This window comes from Pelecanus crispus, chromosome 12, assembly GCF_030463565.1.
Source record: "Pelecanus crispus isolate bPelCri1 chromosome 12, bPelCri1.pri, whole genome shotgun sequence".
NCBI lineage: Eukaryota > Metazoa > Chordata > Aves > Pelecaniformes > Pelecanidae > Pelecanus > Pelecanus crispus.
In genome coordinates this window covers 13,234,705-13,251,994 of record NC_134654.1, presented here as the reverse complement: position 1 = coordinate 13,251,994, position 17,290 = coordinate 13,234,705, and the positions used below count along the sequence as shown (strand labels likewise).

Here is a 17,290-nt window from a genome sequence, read left to right as displayed (position 1 = left end):
CACATTAAAAATAAATATAGGCAAAAATAATTGACAGAAAAGGATCTAGATAACCTTTATTTACCTTTAAATATTAATATAAAATCATTCTTTCTTTAATTTTAGTATATGACTCTCAACCCCTCAACCAAGAGGAAGAGCTCTCGATCACCTGACAGAAAGCCTTGTAAGAAATCCAAAGTTGATGGATCATCCCTGGGCCAGCCACTGAGCCCTACTCTGTGGTGCCATGTGCATTTGGAGAAATCTATTATTGGCTCTCCACTGAAGGTGAAAAACTCTAAAAATTCAAAATGTCCTAAAGAGGAGCTGGAAGAGGTGATGAAAATTATGTCACCTGCTAAACTTAGTTCTAACTTTCACATTCCAAAGAGGAGTCGACTGGGGAAGGGCAGCAACAAATCCTTGGACAAAAAGCAAAGAGGCAAAAGGGTTCTCAATGGGCAGAAGTCATCAGGGAAATCAAAGTCTCCTAGGAAAGTCTTGAAGACCCCTAAGATGAAAATGAAACAAATGACATTACTGGACATGGCTAAAGGTACCACTAAGGTGTCCAGGGCTCCCAGGAATTCTGGAGGCACCCCTAGGTCTTCCAGCAAACCCCAGAAACATCTGCCTCCTGCAGCACTCCATCTCATCGCCTATTACAAAGAAAACAAAGACCGGGAAGACAAAAAAAGTGCTCTTTCCTGCATCATCTCCAAAACGGCTAGGTTACTCTCAAATGAGGATCGTGCCCGTCTCCCTGAGGATTTGCGAGGCTTAGTACAGAAACGCTACGAACTTCTAGAGCACAGGAAGAAATGGGCTACCATGACAGAGGAGCAGCGAAAGGAGTACATGAAGAAGAAAAGGGAGAAGCTGAAAGAGAAACTGAAGGAGAGAGCAAAGGAGCGGAAGGAGAAGGAAATGAAGGAAAAACTGGAAAAACAGAAAAGATATGAGGACCAAGATCTTAAAGGGAAGACCTTGCCTACTTTTAAACTGGTTGATACTCCAGAAGGACTTCCTAATACGCTCTTTGGGGATGTTGCCATGGTGGTGGAGTTCCTGAGCTGTTACTCAGGGTTATTGATGCCAGATGCTCAATATCCCATTACAGCAGTTTCCCTGATGGAAGCACTTTGTGCAGAAAAGGGAGGCTTCCTTTATTTGAACCGAGTATTGGTCATTCTCTTGCAGACACTGCTGCAGGATGAAATTGCTGAAGATTATGCTGAGCTAGGAATGAAGCTTTCTGAAATACCACTTACTTTGCATTCTGCTTCTGAGTTGGTTCGTCTATGCCTACGCAAGTCAGATGTGCAAGAGGAAAGTGAGGTCTCAGATAATGTAGATGAAAGCAAGGATTCGGCAGCTTTTGAGGATAACGAAGTACAGGATGAGTTTTTGGAGAAACTGGAGACATCGGAGTTCTTTGAGTTGACTCCTGAAGAGAAATTGCGGATACTTGGAGCACTGTGCCACCGGATTCTAATGACGTACTCAGTGCAGGACCATGTGGAGGCCAAGCAGCAGACATCAGCAGAGCTGTGGAAGGAGCGCCTAGCTATTTTGAAGGAAGAAAATGACAAGAAGAGAGCAGAAAAACAGAAGCGAAAAGAAATGGTGGCCAAAAGCAAGGAGAATGGGAAAGATGAGAATATGATGGGAAGAAATGAAAAGAAAAAAAATGAGATGATGAAACTAGAGCACCGTGTAGAAATAGAAGCTGATGATATGATCAGTGCTGTGAAGAGCAGGCGCCTTCTTGCCATCCAAGCCAAGAAAGAAAGGGAGCAACAAGAAATACAAATGAGAGGTAATAAAAAAACCAGGAGAGTAGAGCATTTGTGTGTTACGGAGTAGAGGGCAATAAGTTAATGGCAAAATTGACAGTGTATTTTCAAAAGCATTACCTGGTTTTAAGGGATTTACTTACTGGAGAAGTGTAATTCAGCTGCTGTGGTTCCTATGGCAGCTCAAAATCTGGAATTTTAAGAAAAAGCAATAACTGCTTCTAGACTTTTATCTGTGGGCATCTTTTGTTCAGTACCTTTCTAATTCTGCGAGGCCCAGGAAGGCTGGAGAACAGAAAATATGTTTTGGGGACAGAAAACAAACAAACAATTGTCTATGTCCAGACATCTTCTGTCTCTGATGTACAGAGGAGCTATTTTCTGCCTAAAAGCTAATTCCTACAGCTGCTGCTGACCTTGTTGCCATGGGCATTGTCAGGTTGATGCTAGCAGCCCTTCTCCCAGATAAAGACTTAGGCAATAAATTTCAGTTTACAGTTTCTCACTTTAAAGAATTAGTTATGGAGTTGTAGAAATATATACTGTCTGCTCAAACCTCTGTAAATCATGAGTTGCAATACCAAACTTTGTACGTCTCTGTGTAAGTAGTACTTTTTGCTAAGGAGTGTGGGATATGAAGAACAAAATACTTTGGAATTATGCTTCAGGGATTTTTTTTGGTTGTAAATGTGGGTACTGGGCAGGTGGAAGTGGACAACATAGCTCATCTAGGTTGTTATTTCCCTTCTGAAACAGTTGAGGGACAAGCATCCCATATGGAGCCTGGCTTATGTGCCTTAGCTGGAATCTGGGAGTATCTATTCTAGGAGACCAAGAATAGGTAAATAATGTGGAATACCTGAGGCTCCTAAGGGGAGTAGACTGGATACAGCCATGCCTCACATTAAAAGTAAATGGACCTTTCAGATCTTCTGTTAAGAACTGTGAGTCTCAGAAGTATCAATAAACTGCGAAGACCTGGAGTGCTGTCCTACTTCTCCAGAAAAACAAAATACTAAATATAGAATCATAGAATCGTTCAGGTTGGAAAAGACCTTTAAGATCATCCAGTCCAACCATTAACCTAACGCTACCAAGTCCACCACAAAACCAGTTAAGGGTAGAGTAGCAATTTCATGTTTCCTGGCTGGATTATTTATAATGAAAGTAAAACCTATATCTAATGTGCTGTAGCTGAATGGCCTCTTGGCCCCAGTTCTTGTAGTGTTCCAGTTGTTTGTCAGCAAGTTCAAGTTCATGATAAGATTTTACTGCAAAATTAAATACAGTTTGGACACTACTCCTTGGGATATTTCTTGTTCTCACTTGATAGTTTGTACTAGTTATATATGAAGAAAAGCAATATAACATTGATGGAGATAAGAATCATTTGGCTTGCATGCTGAGGAAGTTTAATTCATTCTTTTGAACTCCACAAGGAAAACTAGGTCTCTGGCAGGGAAGGAAGGATTAAGCCTTTCATTAAGGTTTGAATTCATACTGCTTCCTTTCCACATAACAAACCCCAACATCTCAGGCATCCAGGACTTCTTTTACCTGTTAAGCAGTTGCTACCAGGCATAAAGGTACCCTCAAAGTACCCAAGATCTTGGTTAATGTTGCATGGTGCTGTAGTTAGGGCTGCAGTGTTAGCAGCTCGGCGCTAATCTGTTCAGGACTTCATATATATATATATATATATATATATCTCCTGAACAGGACTTCCAGTCCATGAGCATATATATATGTGTATGTGTGTTCATATGCATGTCAATGTTCATATATATATATGAATATTGAACCACTGCACAACAGGTGTTTTGTCAGCAGCTACTCTTTTACTTATACATAGATATATATCTCAGTCAGAGGTTTCTTTTTCACCACTCTGGTAACATCTGTAACACTGGGAGCACTAACCTCTTTCAGTTACACCTATCAGGATTGCAGCTAGTGATACCAAGCTAGTCTCAGCTCAAAAAAGAACCCAGTGTAAGAAAGCATAAGGGTATTTTTTTGTTCTTTCTTGCCTTCAAAAGAAGTCAATAAAGAACTTCCTGTTGAGATAACATGATTAATATCTGTATTTCTTGATAGTAAAAGTCAAGTCACTCCCATTTCCATGTTACTGCAAGCGTTTCCTAATTGTTCTTTGCCTTATCACTCCATGAAGCAATAGCTCCCATGCAGTCTGGAGGAGAATGGAGAGCTGGAAGCTTATACAGCTAATGAAGCCTGCTAGGGAGGAAAGTACCAACTGAGACTAGCTTGCCATCATGATTGAAAATGAGATGTGGGGAGGAACTGTTTAGTTTGGTGTCTTTGTTCCCATTTTATTTGAACAGGTTTGGCATATGAGTAAATGTAAGTTTCTGTTCTTTCCTTGCATCTTCCTTGTTCTGGCATTTGATGGTACCTGCTGCAACTGGTCTTTACAGTGGGATAGAAAAAATACCTGTCTCATGTTGGCCCACAATATCCCATGTTGTAAGCATTGAAGAGTTTGCTGGCAGTATGTCTTGTTTTGGTTGGAGTCTTGGCTCTTGAGGGGAGGGTAGTGAGGAGGAGGGAAGTGTACCTTGTGCTAGCATCAGGCAGCAAGTCTTGATAGGGTGTCAAGGAGAGAAATCCTGGGGGAATTGTATCACCTCTGTCTCCTTCTAGTGGAAGGTGAGAATGATACTTCCTGTAGTATGGGTCTCCTGATGTGGTTTGCAAGACTCGCATTTAGGGGACACGAGGTTTTTGGTACTGTGAGAGTGGCTATTGGTATGTATTCTGATTTCAGTACTTCGATGTAGGGAGAGGTCATAAGGTTTAGGGAGGAGTTGATATTTACAGACATATGGTTTGTGCAGCTGCTTGTATCTGGCAGGTTGTTGTGGTTTAGCCCCAGCCAGCAACTAAGCACCACGCAGCCACTTGCTCACTCCCCCTACCCCGATGGGATGGGGAAGAGAATCAGAGGAGTAAGAGTGAGAAACACTCCTGGGTTGAGATAAGAACAGTTTAATAATTGAAATAAAGTAAAATAGTAATGATAATAACAATATAATAATAATAATATACAAGGCAAGTGATGCACAATGCAATTGCTCACCACCCGCCGACTGATACCCAGACAGTTCCTGAGCAGTGATCACGGCTCCCCAGCCAACCCCCCACAGTTTATATACTGAGTATGATGTCATATGGAATGGAATAGCCCTTTGGTCAGTTTGGATCAACTATTCTGTCTGTGCCCCCTCCCAGTTTCTTGTGCACCTGGCAGAGCATGGGAAGCTGAAAAGTCCTTGACTAGCATAAGCAGTACTTAGCAACAACTAAAACATCAATGTGTTACCAACATTCTTCTCCTACTAAATCCAAAACACAGCACTATGCCTGCTACTAGGAAGAAAATTAACTCTATCCCAGCCGAAACCAGGACACAGGTATGGATTAACAGGACAATTTTGCCATGCTGCATTTACTGTAAGTTGGTATGTTATTATATAAAAGCTGATATATCAAGTTGGTGTAACAAATGCAAGGGTATGTTTTTCAGCATGTCTCCTAATCAGTCAGGATTGATTACATTGGCAGGACTTCAGAGACTTACCAGGTATTTACTAATCAACTGTTATCAAACCAGTCTTGATATAGAAAATGTATGCAAGAGAAAGATTAGGTAGTAGCCCTGGGGAAAAGTCCTAGCAAAAAGTTAGCTTTCTCCCTGGGACAGCAGCCAGCATACGACCTCTATATGCTCGCTTTTACCTGCCCCACTTCACCTCACCCCTTCCATATGGTCTCATTTCATCCGCTTCAAACCCTTCTTTGTGATGCAAAGATAAGTCTTTGTTTCTTCATCCTTTTTATTTTTTCCCTCAGGTTTTCTCAGGACACAGAAGAATGTTGTCCATAGCCTTTTGTGCAAGTTGTGAAGGGGTTGTGTTTTTGTTACACTGAGATCAGACTCTGAAGAGCTGGTGTGACTCAACTTGACGTTTTGTTCCTTTTTGTTCAGGCAGTTCTTCATGAAAGTACACCTATTCTTCAGAGATGGGCAAAGTGTAGAGAGACTCTTGAACGATCATGAGAAGCGTAAATCCCGTTGACCTTAATGATTTGTCTCTTGGCAGAAGCTCCCTTTCTTCTTGCTCCTTATGTAGACGTGTTTTGTTCTGTAAGACTCTTGTCAAGGAGCCTGTGATGCCAGGATTTAGGCCACCTCATATTTTTCTTTCCCCCTTTTTTTTTGTCAGCAGCCATGGATATTGAGAGCTACTGAAATTCCAATACTTCTGTCATGGATTGGAAACCTGAGGTTTCTATTTTAATGCCCTTCCACATCATAGGATATATGGGAAAGCGTGAGGTGTTAGGAGATGTGCCTTGGTCACTGTTGTGAGACAGCTGTGCCTGGCAGAGGCCTCTATTGTGCCAGATCTGTTTTTTGGTGGGTAAGGTTGTAGGGAGAGTGTTCCCCATAGATGCAGTTGTGGAAATGCAGGTGTCCATTAGCCATGCTGATCTCTGTGGTGTCACAGCTGGACCGTTCCCAACACTTGAACTGGACAGAGCAGAAGTCCTTGTCATATATTGTGCTGTAATTAAAGATCTTTGACCCTGTTGTTATATGGGATTGCACAGCAATGGGTGCCACTTTGTTGATCTAGAATGAGAAATAATAATGAAAACTAATTTCGCCAGAGAATTTTTATCCAGACTTTCCTCTTTCCTCAGCCCAGTTCATCTTTATGCCTTGACTTCTTAATAATTTGTGAGTTTTTTCTAGGATGGTGGGTGGAAAGTAAGATGAAGGGTGGATGGCTGTGCTAAAAGAAAACCAATAATTTTATTTTTAACCCCCATGGTGTAGTAAAATAAAAGAGAATACTGATGTCTGAATAGAGTAAAAGAAAGCTAATACTTCTCTGTGCTGATTCCAACAGTGAGGATGGAGAAAGAAGCAGAGGAAGAAAGAATCCGGAAGCATAAAGCTGCAGCTGAGAAAACTTTCCAGGATGGAATTGCCAAAGCGAAGCTGGTGATGCGCAGGACCCCAGTTGGCACCGATCGTAATCATAACAGGTAGGAAAGAGAACGATCCCGAACTGCTGGCTCTCCCCTCTGAGAGGAGTTTTATCAGATAGCAGACCCCAAGAAGTGATTGATATAGAGAGTGTTCAGAGGACTCTCTGTGTATTGAACTGTGGAGGAGAGCAGAAGTGAGGTTTTTTGTGTATATAGAGCGTAATGGCCTTCACTGGTTTACATGGCCAGCTTGTTGAGGCCTTCCTGTGGAGGTTGGGATCCACTAGCCAGTGGAGCTTCAAGTGCTTGCATCAGTGCTCAGGAACCTAATTACCATCTTCTTGGTTTTTTTCAGGCTTGTTGCACAGGAATGCTCTTAGAATGGATTCTAACAAAACCTTTTCATGTTTCTCAACTGTGCTAATATAAAGATATACATGCATTCAGTTTTTGAGTGAAGCATGGAGATGCTTCTCCCCTCTATGCAAATAAAGGCAAATGTGTGTAACTAGCCAGAAGAGGAGACAGGTACCTGTTAACATGTATGTTTCCTACAGGTATTGGCTGTTTTCCGATGAGGTTCCTGGTTTGTTCATTGAGAAAGGCTGGGTACATGACAGTATAGACTACAGATTCATCCTTCCCCATCAGAAAAAAGAAGATTTTAAAAAGGACTACAGCCCAGGAGGTATGGTCAGCCTGCTTCTCTGTGGACATTTCCTTTTGTTGCTGTCTGACTGTTAGAATGAATTTGTGAATGTGGGAGAGAACTGTCTAGTCCGAGTGTTTTCATGGGGATACTCTGACTGAAGCCTTCTTTAAACTTCAGAAGCCTTCACACAGGAGAGTCTGATGCTCATGATGATCTCCCTCCTGCCGCTGCAGGTCTTGAGACTGCCTGCAATGTACCACATAAGGACCGTAGGATACAATCACCTCTCTCGTAAAAGCAGTGAGGTTGATGTCAATTGTGGACTAATCCCTCTGGTTTACTCTGAACCTGCTGAGTTGCAGTGTGCCAGTGTTCTTGGACAAGTGTTCAGCTGCATGCTGCAGAGGGTGAGGGTATCCATCACAATGCGAACATGCCACCTGTGGCAAGACTCACAGATTAACTTGTGAAATAGTATCAAGCAGGACAGTCTTCTGGATACCTATAGCTTTGCTGATGGAGGCCATTTTGGCAAACAGCCCTCTTTCACATGTCCTCTCAACCTGCTGTTCATCTTGTACTGAGCGTGCAGGTGAGGTGCAACAACTAGCTGAAGTGCTTCCTCTAATTTTGCCTGGCTGACTTGGAGTCTGGGTGGTAGACCCTTGCAGGCAGAACTTGGACATGCACAAAAGTCAGTCTGTGGGGAAGGAAACTTAACACTTTTGTGCGTGGAAATAGTTCTTGGTACAGAAGAGCATGCTATAGCCTGACTCTAGTAGCAGTTTCAGTCCTGATTATTTTTGCTTTTGAAGCATTGTAGGCTGACATTGAGTCCATCTACAGCAATACTGCATGTGAGAGGCTATATTGAGTTAAATCAGAGAGCTCTCACCTGGCAGCATTTTTTCTCAGACAATGGGCAGAGTAGGCATCTGTAGAAGAATGGGCAAACCTACAGTGGGACACTTCATCCAGCATGTAACTTCCCAGCTGTCTGCATCTTGGTGACTTGTTGAGCTGGAGGTGGTATCATTCAGCGGCCCTCAATGGATATATTTTCTTATGTGAACTTTTTGAAATATTGACCAGCCATGTTCCTATACACCAGCTTGCTTCCAGCTGATTTAATTTCTCAACTGCTGCCTGTGTATTTAGCGTGCAAGATTTCAGCATGTTTCTTTTGAAACTTAGCAAGCAAAGGCTTAAATAGGCAAAGTTTTAAATTCATGTCAGGCTGTTGTCTAAGATGCTGAGAAATACAAATACATCCTACTTATAACTCATTCAGTTCTAAAACTACTTTGTCGGTATATAGCTAAAAAGTGAAACTAGTTTTATGTATTTGAAGTAGTAGGAATGCTTTTCTTAATTTTATGTATGTGCATTATGATGCAGTAATTTCTTTAAAAATCCATTATATTTTTGTATTTCTGTAAATGCATATACTGTGAGCTTTAGCAAACTAATTCTGGATTAGTTTTCCCTGACAAATGTATTATATTGCTGGCCTAGATGCTGAATATAAACACTTAACTGGAGATAGGTTAGTTTTTGCAAAATAAAAATGCTCACTGAGGAGGAAGATGCATGAGAATACACTTGAGCTTGTGCTTTTCTTTTACAGACAAGCGGAAGAGCACAGCCACCGATGGCAGAGTGAGCAAGCTTCATCGGTCTGTGCAGGCTGCAGACCTTCCCACAGAGACCACTGCACCCAAGCAGGGACAGAACTTATGGTAACACATGCTTTTGTAGCTGCGAAGTACTCAAAGCATCAAAGGACTCAGAGTCTTTTGATAGACCTTGCTACATACCTATTACTCTTTCAGTACTTAACAGTTGGATTAGTTTAGCAGCTCTCCAGGCCTCTGTTACTGATACTATTACTAGTAGTGAATGGCTAATAGGGCAGCCAGTCCAAGAGCCAGTGGAATCATTATAATCAACCTAATCGATCAGACTTAAAGCCAGTATAAATTAAGCTGGTAAAATGCTACTTTGATGTATTGTTTTTTAAATATTTTATATCCAGAAGAATTGTTAATTTAAAAGAATTGCTGTGTGCTTTTTTCAGTATTGGTAAGTGTTACTTTTTTTTAAAAAAAAAAAAAGGAGGAGGGAAGCAGTGACCTAGCTAAGTGTGTCTAGGAGGTTTTCCTTCATGGTTCATCTCAGCAGACCTGAATTGTGGCACATGGGGTCCTTGAGCACATGAAATCAAAGTCTTCATTGAGATCCTTGGAGGCAGGCCTATATCCTGTGTGTTCTTATACTATGTGAGACATGCAGAGCCATCCCCCAGCTCATTGTCAGTGTCTTCTTCCTAGACTTCACAGCAGACTGTGGTGGTGTCCATTTGTTCTCCTATAGCACCATATCATGCAATTGGGTTTTGTTGCTCCTGATAATTATCATTTAGCAAAATTATTCTTCCATGTTGATGAATCAAATCTAAACACTCTGCCTTCGAGCATGTTTGATTGTGACTTGCTCCAGGAATTTGTCCTACCAATGTCTTTCATCTTTAAAGAAAATCTCCTATGTTGGCTGTTGCCCTGTGTGGTAAGGAGTGATCAGCAGTGTCCCCATGCCAGAAAATACTGGCTACAGCTTTACCTGCTAAACTGCCTGTGAAGGACTCTGCATTTTTTTTTAAATAACTCTGAGAAGTAACTGTCACAAAGTATTTGCTCCTGCAGCTCCCCTATTAGCAGTGGCTTTTCCCCAGAGTTTTCCACTGCTGACACACAAAGTGGTATTACTTGGTCTTTGATAAATATATCACCACCAGTTGTGAGCTTAGCTCCAAAGCATAGTTATACTGCTGCAAGTCAGAACTACTATACTACAGATGTTCCTGCTCCCCCAACAGGAACTGTTACAGAGACTGAAATTTGTGCATGTCTTGATTCGTCTAAACTGTCAGCATTGAGTGCTGACTCTTTGTATTGCTCCACCCCTTCTCTTTCATTACTAGCAGGTCATAGGAGATAGCAGTTTCCTCTGCATGCCTTCATTCTGTCCAATATTGCAATGACAGTTGCTCTACCCCTTTCTCAATCTAGTCCTTAGCACATCTTGTAACATGGCCAAAATTCAAGCAATTGGGCTTTCGTAGGGAACGCATACTAAACAGAAGGTTGTAGAGGAGAGTACGATCCACAGGGAAGTCCTCTCCACTCTAACTGCCTTTTGTAATACTTGGTCTTCATTTAGCAGAGATGGCAAGATGTGTTCCAGTAGAAGGACAAATTATATAGGGAAAACAGTAGCTTAAATTAATAATGCATATTTGTATAAACTGAAGACAACATAGAGCCAAATCAGATGAGTTAAGTAGCACTGAATCCCTGCAACTTGTAATTCCAGGTCGAACTTGAAAAAGCATAGCATTTGATATTACAGCGTTGAATTGCTCAATCAGGTTGGCAACTCTCAATGACATGCTGAGAGAGATCAGAGTGATTACAAAGGTAGGAGTTCTTTATAGAGCAACTAGTCATACAGCCTAGGAGAAGCAGCTCTTTGAACCAGGTCATGTACACTCTCAGGACTGAGTTATATTCTGTTACTAAGAGCTACTTTGTATGAATTGACCATAATATGTGGTATTCTACTTTCTTAAAAAAAGAGAACAACAAAAAGAATTAAGAAGCTTGTTAAAAAAAAAAAAAAAGCTTAAAGTGGCAGCTAAAAGCCTAAAATGCTTTCAAAGAGATTGTCTTAAAGTTTCCATACTAGGTGGTCAAAGCAAGTGCTGCCTCTTACCTTTGAAAAAAAGGTTTGAGGAAACTTGCAAACAAAACAGCAGCAATAACAAAACATTCTCAGAATGGTTCACATCAGGATAAGGAAGCTATTAAAAGTAAGAACACCTACTTAAAAACTGTGGTTGAGTCTAAATGAAGGAAATAAAAAGGATGATAAACTGAAGTACAGACTAAGGGCGAAACCAATTTTTTTTTTCTTTTTCCTTGGGGAACAATCTTGCTTCACAAGATCTGTTATTACAGGGCCTGCCTTAGGATAAGGGGGAAATTCTTCTCATGAGTGAATAATTGGCTAAGAGATACAAAACAAATTACAGAAATACTCTTAATTTGAATGTTCAGCAGGGAGATGGAGAGTAATGCTAGAGGATATTGTGGAAGTCTCCTAAAGAAAGAGGATTTTCTTTTGATACAGAAAAAAGACATCAGGAAATTAAACTAGCAAATGGCAGTTTTGAAATAGAGAGGAAAGTACTACTACAGATGATACAGCTGATGTATGCAACTCACTGCTACCAGTTGCTGTGGATCTTCAAATTTGTACCCGTTCAAAGCACCAGTTGGACAAATTGCTGAAGGAGGAGTTCATTGAGGAGTATTAAGCACAAAGGTTCTTGTCCTGGCACACAAGGAAGTCCTCAAACCAGCAGATGCTAAAATCTGGAGGGGCAGGTCAAAGAAATGTCACTGTATGCCTGCTCTGCCCTTTTGCTTCAGAAATAAGATACTGAGCTGGGTGGGATTTTTTTCTTTTTTTGCCTGGCTCTTGTTCCACAGTGTCTTTGACTTCTGTCCTTTTTGGTACCTGCTAGGAAAGACTGCTAACAATCACAGCACTTACTGATTTTCTTACTGAGAGTATCATGCCTGTGTGCATTGTTCTGCCAAGCAGTTTGGCAGTGTCAGGATGTCAAGGTAAAGCAATGCAAATGGAAGATCTGAGCTAGATGTAGGCCTTCATGCCCTTAAAGTGAGCAGGGGGCACAATGGCAGCTTTTCAAAAAAAATGTAACCACTTCTAACTTAGGATTCTTCTGTGCTATCTGCATGACTTTCTCCTAACTGACAGGGCCATTTCTGCAGATAAGCAGTAAGCCTCCTCAGCTGAAAGACTTTTCTTTTAAAGCTCTAGAACTGCAAAGAGCCTATTTGTTAAGTACCTATCTGACAGCTGTCACCATTTACAGGTAGGCTTACATAAGAAGATAAGTGACAACCAGAGAGCTGTGATTTCAGGGGATAGCCAGTAACTAGAACTTCCCTCTGAGGAAATCTATATTCCTATTATTATATTTTCCTCTGTGGCAATTGCCATTGATGTCTCCAGTCTCAAGGACTCCCATGAGTGTAGATGGTTATGGAAGAGTCTCCTCCTTGGCTGCTGTTTGCACATTGTCCTTGCACACCCTGAGGATCCCCAAGACCACACTGAAGTCCTTGGATATCATCTACACCCCCTGTCCTTTGGATACAAGGACTTGTTCAGCTGTAACTCATAATATTAGCATGTGGTGCATAGGAAGCTTAATTTCTTTGTGTTCTGCTTTAACTCCTGCCATCTGTCTCTTTTTCCTAACATGGGATTGAGAGTAGCCTCACAGTGCACATAGAGCATCTTTAGCTTTACCCTTTTATACTCTAGAGCGATGAGACTTTGAAATGAACACCAAGCTAACTCCATGAATGGCTGCATTTCATAGTCCTGCCCCTTTTCTCCTTGAGGATGGGGTCTGGTAGGACATTGATAAAGGGAGAAATAGATTCTGTACTTCTGCCAAGAGCTTACAGAAACAGTATCTCATGGAAGTGGTTTCTGCTTTCAGTACTTTGTCCCCAAAAAGAAGAGGGCCCTGTGTTCTGTTCTAAAAGTGCAGAGGCTGAATCATTGTTCTCATTCAGTATCAGAAATGCTTGGTTACTTCTGTCTACTCCAGACAGATGGACATTTCTAACATTGTGCACCACTTTCACTGATGTTGATGCTTATTAAAAAATCTCCCCATTTAAAGCTTCTGGGCACATGGTTCCTGAAAAAGTCTTTTGTCCATACTGTAGTGCTTAGTGAGCTGTGTACATACTGGTCTTTCCTGCAAGAACCATGGCTTAATCACAACCTTTGCAGTATATTAGTATGTAGGAGACTTCTTGCTCATCCTGGTCAGAAAGCAGTTGAATTTTGGAAACAGTGGCATCTCTGCAGAGTAACTCCCATTGTTCTTCATCTATTAGGAATACACCATGATATGGCGGGTCCCCTCAGCAGACAATTTGAGTTAACCATGAGTGGGTGCTGACAGACTCCATTCTCACGCCTATATTCTACAGATGGAGTTCCCCTGTTTCCACCAACCCTCCAGAGCAGGTACTGATCCTGGGCTCCTCTAGATGTTGTCCTCTTGATTTCTTCATTCCCTAGCCTGCAGTCCAGGTTTTATACCTTTCTCTGTCCCTTGCAGCCTGAGAACAAGTAGAAATACTCAGCCTGAGTGAATATTGAGGGCTCCTTTTGACTTGCTGCTTGTGCCATTTGTCCCTTCTGTTTTGATTGCTGACCAGTCTGCTGGCTTGTGCCACCAGAAATGTAAGAAAAAAATCTAGGCTGTTATTTAGGGATGCGGGAAGCCCTCGCCCCAGTCAGGATTTTCCCCTTTCAGATCAGTTTGAAGACCTCCATCTGGTCTTCGCTCTCCCAAAGGCATCTTTCCCATCACTCTGGATTGTGTTATTAAGCTCTGTCAGGCCACATGAAGGGTACCAATTGCCTTCCCTTCCCTCATACCAAGACCCCCAAGCTCATGGACCTGTTGCCTCCCACGTTTAAAATGCCAGCCCTGTCTTATATCCGTGCTCCCAGGCTCATGCTGGTTGAGCCCTAGTTGGACATGCAGGTGGTTCCTTCAGGTAGTAGGGAGTGTATGGAGCTAGGTTGAGAACGAGGAGCTGTGGCTGCACAGAGCAGCAAGGTGTCACCAATCAAACTAACACAGGTACCTCTTTCATATGTCTATATTTTGCACACTTTAGTTCAAGCTAATGTAGAACAGTTCCCTCTCCCAGAAATCCCAGTTCTTACTCTCAGGGTGAATTGGGAAGGCCTGTTGCAGATGTTCTCCCTTCCCTGTCCCATTTCCTTTTAAGCAGGAACAAAGTTGTGCCAGGGCTTATCCCTAGCTTTCTTGAAAGGATGATACCTGCTTTCCCATGTTGGCCAGCAGCCTGTGTTGTCTTTCCCCAAACTACATAACACTGGAGAATCCAAGCACCATATGCTGTTTCCAGTGCCCTTTCATTTTTACAGTAAGACAAAACTGTGCAGGGAATTCCCCCCTTAGATTTGCAGTCATGGAGGAAAGCTGAGAAAGCTTGGGCATGGTCTACTCAGATATTTTTCCAGCTGGATCCTGTGGTGTATCACCAGCAATGACTGATGTGGTTTCATTGTGACCTAGGCAACCTTCGCAACGTGCCTGAGAAACAGTCTTCTGCTGGGTATCTGCAGGGCAACTGTTTTGAAGCTTGGTTTATGCCATTTCTGTATTGTGACAGATTCTTCATACTGAAATATGGCTTAGGACCAATCCCAAGATTTTGCCTCAAGGGTTTGGAAGCAATTTGATACCAAATATTCTAGAGAAATTTCTTTTTATTTAGCAAAAGTCCAGTAGACCTAGAAATGCTAGTCCTTGCAGTGGTCTATCTGTAGACCTTCCAGTGAATGTAGGAATACTAATTAGTCACTGTAAGTGGCACCTATAAGAAAAAGACAAAAGTTATGTTGTTACAGGTTTGTAAATGCCTATTGGATCCCATGACCAGCCCTTAATCACTACTACTTTTTAAGTGCCTGTACTAGGCTCTAGTGGGTGAAAGATACTTGGAGCTGCTCTGTACTGTTCCTCGCAGGGAAGGTGTGCAGAGGATAGTGGTGGCCAAAAGATTTGATCTCAGTGTGCAAAGTGAGAATGCTCCACAGGGCTGGAGTATACGGAAGCAGGTGACTGGCAAGAAACTATTTTTCTTCCATATTTAAACAATCAATCCTATGTTTTATTAGAGTAATTAATTTACTAACTGAATGCAAATTGTGAGGCCATTCCCCTAATATAAGCATATTAGAACTCTGAAATATTTTCTTTTCAGGTATGATATTTAGTAAGTATTTCTGCCAGAAAAATAAGCATTGCAGATACTGTTATTTCAAGAGAAGCCAGAACAGCATCTTTCTCTAGTTGTTGCTCGGCTCATCTGAGCTTGTGCCTAAGAAGAAAAATTAGATCTGGAGTCATTGTGGCTGGTAAAGATCACACAGTGGTCCTTTGCAGTTGTTTCCATATAAGGTTGATTTTGCTGTTCCCTCACTTCCCTCTTCCTAGTAGTAATCCTCTTCTAGAATATATGTAATTAATCCTATTTTCTGTAAATGAGCTCTGAAGCTCAGATTGAATCCCCACCCCCATCAGGTGAGGAAGCTCCATGTCATCCTAGAATAGAGTTGGAAAAAACAGAGGAAAAGAGCAGAATTTCAGGCTGTCCTAAAGCTAGTTTAAATCTACAACCCAGCATTAAAACTTGATTGTACTCTGGAATTGCAGAGAGAATGCCTTGTGTAGAGATCTCTGCAAAAGTTTTCCCCTTTTAGATTCAGCTAACTGCCAATTACCATTGCTGCCCTGAAGGACTTTCTGAGCAGAAAGATTTAAAGCTAATGAATGTAGTTTTCACATACTGCGTTTAAGCTTTCAAGTTAAGGCAATCTTCTTAGAAAGGAGGACTTCTGCGCTTGCAGAGGGTGTAGCCTTCACAGTCACAAATCTACCTCATCAGCAATTGTGGTATAAGCTAGGACATACCCTTTGTTAATCTGGGGACTTCTTGGGTTAATGAAAGAAGTTGAAGGCTCTGCAGAAAGAAGATTAAACTGCTATGCTATGCAGTGCATAGCGTGTTAATCTTTTCTAGTGCATCTAAAATGGCATTCAGATTACTTAAACTAACTGCAACTTAGTGAATCTAATCCCTGGGGTAGATGAGTAAATTCAAATGCCAATGTTTTAATAAACTTAATGGGTAAAAATCTATAAATCAGTTCTATGTTTATTTTGTTTTTATTTTTCTTACCCTGGAATTGGCTACATTTGGGGACCTTGAAATGAGGCCAGTCTGAGTCAGAAGGCTTATGCCAGCATTACTGGAAGTGTTTCACCTTGCTCCGTGGGGTTGGGATATAGGTTACTTGTCATCCCTGCCTACTAATACTTGTGAACTATTTAGAAGAGGGAATTGTCTTGCCACAGAGATATGTTAGCTGATGTTGGTGCATGTTATATCTTTCAGGTTTCTCTGTGACAGTCAGAAGGATTTGGATGAGCTGCTGGACTGCCTGCACCCACAAGGAGTAAGGGAGAGCCAGCTAAAGGAGCGTTTGGAGAAAAGGTGAGCCTGCTCTTTTTTTTTTTTCTGTGTGTGCTTTCTCAAAGTCAAAGTGTATCCTCATCACAGCAAGCCTTTCCATTCCTGGGGCAGCATTCTGCGCTTTGCTTTGATTGTGCCTATGCTGAAGAGGGGAGGATATTGAGGATGAGAAATTGTTGTTTTTCTTGGGCAGTAATGGCAGGGTCTTGATAAGTAATGATCTAAACTGTGAAGAGCTTCTGTCAGTCTTTAAATTGCTCCTTGCAACTGGAAACAAAGGCAGTGCTGTTTGACTCACAGAGCCAGAACTACCACCATGTGCTTTCATGCATCTTTCAAAGAACGTCCTGCACTGGTGGAGTATGTAGATCACGATGGATACCACTGTTGCCCCAGTGCCTGCACAGCTCACAGGGCAGTGGCCTGCATGTATTCAAAGGTTGTTTTTGATCCACCAGGTATCAGGACATCATACATTCTATCCATTTGGCTCGGAAGCAGAACTTGGGCCTCAAATCCTGTGATGGCAACCAGGAGCTGCTGAACTACCTCCGAAGTGATCTAATTGAGGTTGCAACTCGGCTGCAAAAAGGAGGCCTGGGATATGTTGATGTGACACCAGAATATGAAGCAAAAGTGAGTGAACAGGCAAAGTA

The 17,290-nt window shown here is 41.8% G+C and overlaps 1 protein-coding gene across 5 annotated transcripts in view; it reads left to right on the top strand.

The window, feature by feature from the left end:
• The window catches only part of BAZ1B (bromodomain adjacent to zinc finger domain 1B), a 50,789-nt gene that overhangs the window by 16,671 nt on the left and 16,828 nt on the right, over positions 1–17,290 (top strand). For all 5 annotated transcript variants that reach the window (XM_075719457.1, XM_075719458.1, XM_075719459.1 and 2 more), the window contains 6 exons: positions 106–1,801; positions 6,716–6,854; positions 7,355–7,485; positions 9,077–9,188; positions 16,557–16,655; positions 17,093–17,270. In XM_075719457.1, coding sequence (XP_075575572.1) covers positions 106–1,801; positions 6,716–6,854; positions 7,355–7,485; positions 9,077–9,188; positions 16,557–16,655; positions 17,093–17,270 — 2,355 coding nt within the window. The remainder of the gene's footprint in view (positions 1–105; positions 1,802–6,715; positions 6,855–7,354; positions 7,486–9,076; positions 9,189–16,556; positions 16,656–17,092; positions 17,271–17,290) is intronic.